Source organism: Cucumis melo, chromosome 5 (genome assembly GCF_025177605.1).
Source record: "Cucumis melo cultivar AY chromosome 5, USDA_Cmelo_AY_1.0, whole genome shotgun sequence".
NCBI lineage: Eukaryota > Viridiplantae > Streptophyta > Magnoliopsida > Cucurbitales > Cucurbitaceae > Cucumis > Cucumis melo.
In genome coordinates this window covers 19,721,328-19,729,141 of record NC_066861.1, presented here as the reverse complement: position 1 = coordinate 19,729,141, position 7,814 = coordinate 19,721,328, and the positions used below count along the sequence as shown (strand labels likewise).

General features: G+C 28.5%; 1 protein-coding gene across 1 annotated transcript; it reads left to right on the top strand.

Moving 5' to 3' along the window:
• The first annotated feature begins 1,029 nt into the window (after positions 1 to 1,029).
• On the top strand, positions 1,030 to 6,517 carry LOC103485893 (auxin efflux carrier component 5). Its single transcript, XM_051085440.1, has 6 exons — positions 1,030 to 1,482; positions 1,592 to 1,905; positions 3,002 to 3,087; positions 4,615 to 4,772; positions 5,897 to 5,973; positions 6,334 to 6,517. The coding sequence occupies exons 1-6, from the start codon at positions 1,078 to 1,080 to the stop codon at positions 6,407 to 6,409; spliced, it is 1,116 nt and encodes a 371-aa protein (XP_050941397.1). The 5' UTR covers positions 1,030 to 1,077; the 3' UTR covers positions 6,410 to 6,517.
• Positions 6,518 to 7,814: the final 1,297 nt, after the last annotated feature.

Below are 7,814 nucleotides of genomic sequence, written 5' to 3'. Positions count from 1 at the left end.
TATTGCTACTAAGTGTTGGTATATTCAAGACACATCGTATAGGAATTGGATGTAAGGGAGAGTAATATATGATTCTATATGGACACTAAGCATAATGGATATAAAGGACATCTATTATTATAATAACATTTATATATATATAACTTGCAAAAATTAACAAAAAAAAAAAAAAGCACAAAGTAGGTTTTCCAAGACTATCACCAAACATAAGGTCATCATGATGAACCTACAATAACAAAAATGAAGGTTTGTAATTAAACAAACAGGATCAATAGTATAGTTTTCTTAAATTAATAATAAAATGAATAAAAAACATTGTGGTAAATGAAAGTTCTACAAACAGCATAAGTAAAAAAGAATCTTTAAGACATAAGAGAGAATAAAAGAATAAAATCAAAACATGATGTGTAAATGACATGAGAAGTTCTCTTAATCATAACCTTTCAACTTTCAAGAATCTAAACCCAAATAATAATAAGCATATCTTAAATTTAATCTTCACAACTAGTTTATAATTGTTGACTGAAGAAAAAAAAAAGATCTAAAACCATTGTATGCTCTTGTGTTTAGACAAAAAAAAAAATTAATATTAACTTCAAGGGCTTACATATATTTAAGACTTATTGGAATTAAATTGAAATTAAGTATATGAGTCAAACTGATCTCACCATAACTTTATTGTTGATTTTTTTTAAAAAAAAAACCTTTATATCATCTATTAAATTTTATTATAAATTAAGATTGTTTTCAAATATAATCAAAATAAATAAAAATATTTATAAATGTAATAAAACATCAATATGAGTGATAAACACTGATAACTACTTATTAGATTAGTTCTGTTATTTACAACAATTACATATTATTTCTTTGTAAGAAAATTAATACTATTGTTTAATCATTTTTTAAAATTAAATCAATTTTGAGAAATTAAAGTTAAAGATGTACTAGAATAATATTTTATCCTAAAAAATTGATTCAGTGACCTTCATGCATTTACATATAAATAGGGCATTTCCCTAGTTTTTAATAGTGCTCTAAAATCCAATAATAAGAAGTGTTGGGGATTTTGTGGCCATGATCGGTTGGGAAGATGTTTACAAGGTGGTTGCCGCCATGGCTCCATTGTACTTTGCTTTGATCTTAGGCTATGGCTCTGTGAAATGGTGGAAAATCTTTAGCACACAACAGTGCGACGCCATTAACAAATTAGTTTGCTATTTCACTCTCCCTCTCTTCACCTTTGAATTCACTTCGCATATCGATCCTTTTCATCTCAACTTCCCTTTCATCGCTGCCGACGCCATCGGAAAACTTATCATCGTTCTCGTCTTGGCCTTTTGGACCAAGTGTACTACCAAAGGTAGTTACTGTTGGTCCATCACCAGCTTCTCACTCTCTACGCTCACCAACGCCCTCGTCATTGGTGTTCCTCTTGCTAAGGTCATGTACGGTGAAATGGCTGTCGATCTCGTTGTGCAGGCAAGATTTTAAATACCTATGTTGAAATGTTTTTATTAGTAGGGTTATATTCACGGGTCGTAATATAACGTCGATATGTCGATGAAAATTTTGAATTTTGAGTGTGTAGGGTTCGGTGGTTCAGGCGATTGTTTGGTTGACTACACTATTGTTTGTGTTGGAACTTCGGCGAACGGGGTTGGATTTGGTAGCTGCTGGAGATTCCTCGGGGTCTGTGAGTGATGAAAAAACTGTCCAAGTGGGTGGAGAGGGAGAAAAGGATTTAGAGGGAGAGGGGATGGAGGGTGAGGAAAGAAGATCAAGTAGTAAGAGTCGTAGGCCTTCTTTGAAGCCTTTGATGAAGAAAGTTTGGGTGAAGTTGGCTGGGAATCCCAACTCATATGCTTGTACCATTGGTTTTGCTTGGGCATTTGTTGCAAAAAGGTATTTCTCTATTTCATAAGAAAAATGAAATTTATTGAATTAAATAAAATGCTCATAGGCTTAAAAAGAAAGTTGCATTTGATAGTGGTTTCTTTCTTCTTCTTCTTTTTTTTTTTTTTCTTTGAAACTTTAATTAGCTATAGGTAAATTACTTTTATCCATGCTTATTTTAGTGCAGCTAATTTGTATGCTTTGTAAATGTTCAAATTTTTTCATATTCATTTTAATAAATCTTTAAAATCAATATTCATCCTTAGTTTAAAATTAATTTTTAGTTTAGAAACACCTCTTAGGTCCTAGTAAATAACTAAATTGTTACCTATTAAAGTTTAAAATTCTTATAAAAATTTAACCTTATTTTTTTTTGTTAAAGTTAAATATATAAATATGGTAACCCTTCAGGAAGAGAAGCTAGTTATTGGATAAAGACCAATTATTTTATTTTTTTAAAAAAATAAACATAAACTAACTTTCAAAACTAATTTTAAGTTAGTGAAAGTTTCACATGGTTAATTTCAACCTTTTAGAGTGAAGTATAACATGTTTGGGAGTGGATGTTAAATAATATTTAAAATAAATCAAAATATTATAAAAATATAAAATGATACCACAACCTATTTGAGGTGTGATAGACTATAATATATGGTTACTTGTATCATAATCGATAAACGCAGTGGTCGGTTTTGATCTATTGCATGTAATTTATCATACATAGATTGTAATTATATATAATTTGTTATATTTGTAAATATTTTTACAAGATTTATCATTTAAAATAAATTTTTTTAGAAAAGTTGATAGTATTTTGTTTTATAAATTTATATTTTAGAATATTCTCTTAGACTCACAAATTTTCACAAATGATTTCGTTTTTGTGTGGTTACACCTTCATTTGTTATCCAACATATCCAACTTAAATATATCTTATAGAGCTACCGAGGTTATCCGCTTTTAATTTACTATTTTTGGAATTTAGAAAAATGTAATGACATGGGGTTCTATTATCATAAAAAAAAAATTAATAGTTTTGCAAACGCCTCTGATTCATATCTATATATATATATATATATATTAATGTTTTGAAAATTTGATGAAGATGGGATGTTGAAATGCCAAGCATTATGGAAGGATCTATTCTAATAATGTCAAAAGCTGGGACTGGCACTGCCATGTTCAATCTGGGTAACATTACAAACTTACTTTCTTTCTTAATTTAATTCCATTATGCATCTTTGTTTTATTATAAAATATATATGAATAAACTAAGGGTCGGTTTGAATTTATTAAAGTTAAAATATTTCAAACAAATCATTTTTATCCCACATGTTGAGATTAACTAAAAAAGACGTTTTTCTTCTCTTAAAATAATAGTTTTATTTAAATTCATTACATAAAAAAGAATTCTTAAAATATACTTTAAAAATGAATTAAAGCCCTTAAAATTTAAAATAAAATTTAGAAATTTTTTCTAGAATTTATTTTGAGGTGGACTATTTCAATTAATTTTCTAGTCACTTATTTTTAAAATTAAACCAGTTGACCTAATTCTATCTATTTAATAATATTTGATATTGTTATGATTTGAGGTTTGAAGTATAAAATTGAGTTTACACATGGATGGATGGATGATACTAATTTTAAAATAATAAAATGATTATATTTAAGGATGATTAATTTGAATGGTTGCATTTAATTTTTAAACTTTATAAGTAGATTATATTATGATTTAAAATTTTTATAGTGTCCAGCAATTCCCATTAAAATTTTCAATTCTCATTCTTTTTGAAAGAAAGAGATTAGTGGCTGTAATTGAAGATTTGAGTGGGAATCTATTCAAAAAGGATATATGACATAAGCTAATAAAAATAATATTAATGGGATCTTAGGTTAGTATATTTGTTTACAATTAATAAAAGTTAAAATCAAGTCATAATACATTATTAAAACATATTATATTGTGTACTATAGTTTGTTTTACCACTTAAACCAAATGATTAACTATTAGTTAATTATCTACCAAATGGGAGGATTCAACATTTCCAACTTTTTATTGGAATACATCTATAAATAAAAATAATTGTCGAGTTATATTTACTTTGACAAATATACATGCTACGTTGTTAAAATATATTTTTAACTCATAAGAATTGGAGTTTAACAAACTTATAGTTCTAGGATTATACTAGCGAATTACATGAAAGAAAACAAACGCACTAGTATTTAAGAAATGATATGTCTTATATATTTTCAATTCAAGTTAAAGAGGTAATCAAACCCATATATTACTTTATCCTTGAAATTGAAGGCTTTAAATTCTAATACTCAACTTGTTGGACTAGAGAAATAAAAATAAAAATAAAAATAAATGCAATCCAATGTTAGGTCGACAAATAACAATTTAGAGAGTTTAGAAACTAAGTCGAAGACACTAGTATATGAAAGCATCTTTCTTCTCTGGTATAATAGCCTAATAGGTCATGATCATGAAGGGAATAATATTTTCTCACCAATAATTCAAAGAACATAATTTTCTCGGTATATGCTTTCAATTATTATTTTATTTTATACATTTTCGTTTGTGGTAGATAAGTTTCAAACTTCAACTGACTTTTTTTTTTTTTATCAGAAAACATATATTTTAAACAGTTGAATTACAACAATAATATTTATTTTTGGTTTAGTTTATGCATAGCTTTTAATCAAATGCAGGAATTTTCATGGCCTTGCAAGAAAAATTGATAGCTTGTGGACCAACACTCACTATAGTTGGAATGGTGTTGAAGTTTATTGCTGGACCAGCTGCAATGGCCATTGGCTCCGTTGCCATGGGTTTGCATGGTGATGTTCTTCGTGTAGCTATAATTCAGGTTTAATTTTCTAACCACTCTTATTTATATTTATATATATACACGTGAGAATACATTGTTTCTTAGTACAAATTGGGAGTAGGGGATCTGAACTTGAGAACCCCCCAGACCTCTTGTCCTCAAATTCATACAAGTGTTAGTTGAACTAAACTCATGTTTGACGAACAAACTATAATTCTTATCAAATCATGTTTCGATTAAATTACTCATTGCACCGCGTCGGCAATGAATTTCAATTTCATCCTCAAATCCAAAATCCAAAGGTGGATCCAAGCCCTACCCAAATTTGATTAAATCTCAACCCAAAAATAATAGATGACTAGTCAAACCCAATTCAACCTAAATTGGATTTATTGGACACTGCATCGTTTTTTTTCAATTGGAGCTGACCTATGAACCAGCCGCTTAATCCAAATATCAATATATCTTTTACACACGTAAAAACTATTATTAATTACTAAATAGTAATACTTTTAAATTTTAAAAAATTAATTAACAACTAGCTAATTTCATCTACACATGTATGGATACTATAAACATAGAATTAAATGCAAAATTTGGGGTTGGTAAGTGAAAATCATTAAAAAATCATCTACACATGTACGGATACTAAAGAGTTGGTTTAAGAGGTTGGGTTTGTCCAAGCCTGACTAGTTGTGCTAATTGAGCCTTCTAGGGCTTGGGCTTAAGTCAAATTTGGGGCTTTGATTTTTGGGCTAAGCCCGACTTTGGCTCAATCCAATGAACTACGACAAAAACCTCCAACTCCGAAGATCAATTATGGTTCTTAACTATGACATTTTCGATAGCTAATTTTGACAACTATTTTCTGGGGTCAATTATGAAAACCACTTCCGACAACATTTTATGAAACCAAGTTCGATGATCAACTTTGACGACAACGGTCACCTCTAACGACCAATACCTCCACATTCACCCATTTTTTTTGTATTTTAAAACCCTTTCACTAAAAGTGTATGAAAATTACTTGCTTTAGTTAATAGTATTTGATTGCATGGACTAAATTCAAGCATAATAGAAGTTTTAACCAGCTAAAACAAATTTTGAATTTATTTCAAAATTCTTATGACATTCATTTTAATGCAAATTTTATATCTTTGTAGGCAGCAGTACCACAATCCATTACATCATTTATCTATGCAAAAGAGTATGGGTTACATGCAGATGTTCTTAGCACAGCGTAAGTATTTGCTCTTTATCAACACAAATTTAAAAAAAAAAATAAAAAAAAAAAAAAAAACTATTTTTTTACAAATTATCTTTTTTCTTCTATTGTTTAATTATTGATTAAAGTATATAATAAAATAAATGAAATTATTAAACGTAATCACAGTTTCTAAAACTGAATTAGAATTTTTGAAAATGAGACTTCCATGTTTATTAAAGAAAGATGAATATGTTTTGGATAAGTTATAAATCTTATTATTGGTATAAAATCTTTGTAATTAACTTTGACATTTTCTTGTATACTTTTATTAATATTAGTTGATTACATGATTAGTTAATTTATTAAATTGTGGGCATTTTGTTTGAAATGCAGGGTGATTTTTGGGGCAATAGTTTCTCTTCCTGTGTTGGTTGCTTATTATGCAGCTTTAGAGTTTATTGTACATTGACCCTTTTATTAGCAAATCTTTTTAAGAATGGGAGAGAATGTTGAGTTAGAACAAAACCTTGAATTATTAATTCTTATGATTAATCTACTTATAATAAAATTTTCTCTACCCTCTCTCTGACCAAATTTTTCTGATTTGGTTGGCCGAAGTACATGGCCCATGGGCCCAACTATATGGACTTTGGTCTTCCTTGACATTTGGTCTAAATTAAGTCTATTTTTTGGCTCAATTAAATTGTAACCGAAATAAATAATATTTAGTTTGAGAAAACGTAATTAACTTGATCTAACAGTCATAATGAAAACATGTGGCTTCATCAGGATTTATCAATTTATGCCTTCAATTTCAATTTCCGACACATATCAACTTTTATTTGTTAATTTTATACGTGATGTGACAATTTATGATTGATCCAAAATTTCTTATTCAACAAATGTCAAATGCCTCCTTTTCGAGATTTATGCACGTATATGAATGCATCAATCTCGAAAAAGATACAATTAAAGTCAAAATATGAGAATTTTTTTCTTATTTGACTCAATTTGACATGTCAAATCAATCAAACTATGAATTTAGTACATTAGTTTGTATTAAATTTAGAATAAAGTTTGGAATATAGTCAAGCTTTAATTTGAGATAAATTTGAGGTCTTATCCACAATTTGTCTAGAGGATGCATACCTAAATCTTGACGATTTTTTTTGACAAAAAATTGGAATATATATGACTAAAACCAATTTGACATAAACAGGAATCCCTATCTTGAGATAATTAAGATTATAGCTCTAATTTAAATTTGAGATAAAAATGAACGTCACATATATCGACTTCGAATTTTGAGTTTTTAGTTAAAATTTTTCTTTTTCTTTTTTTATTATTCAATATTTTTATTATTTTTTCTTTTTCTTTAATCATTTTAATCTTGCTAACATATTTTTTATTTTCTTTTATATAATTTAGATTTATCGTAACATGTACCTCCAGAGAATAACCTTTTTTTTTTTTTATTTCCACACATGTTTTCAAAATGTGAGCTTTTTGCTCTTGTTTTATCTTTTTTCCATTCTATATATCTCAAACTTTTATAGTAGTGACCTCCTTTTAGCTTTCCCATCAACAACTCTGCTCCTGCTACCTTTCCCATTAGTGATCTTACTCTTACTAGGAACGGTTCGGGTACCATTATACTACCGCCATCGATCCCACTTCTAGTAAAAATGATAAAGCACCTTTACTTTGTCGTCAACAATCTCACTTCTACGAGAAATGGTTGGACATCTTGACTCTGACGTCATTGATCCTTCTCCTACTAGAATGATATATCCAGGCACCTTTATTTTGTCACCAACGATCCCGCTCCTACTAGGAATGGTTGAGCATCTTTACTTTACTGTCAGTGATCCCTC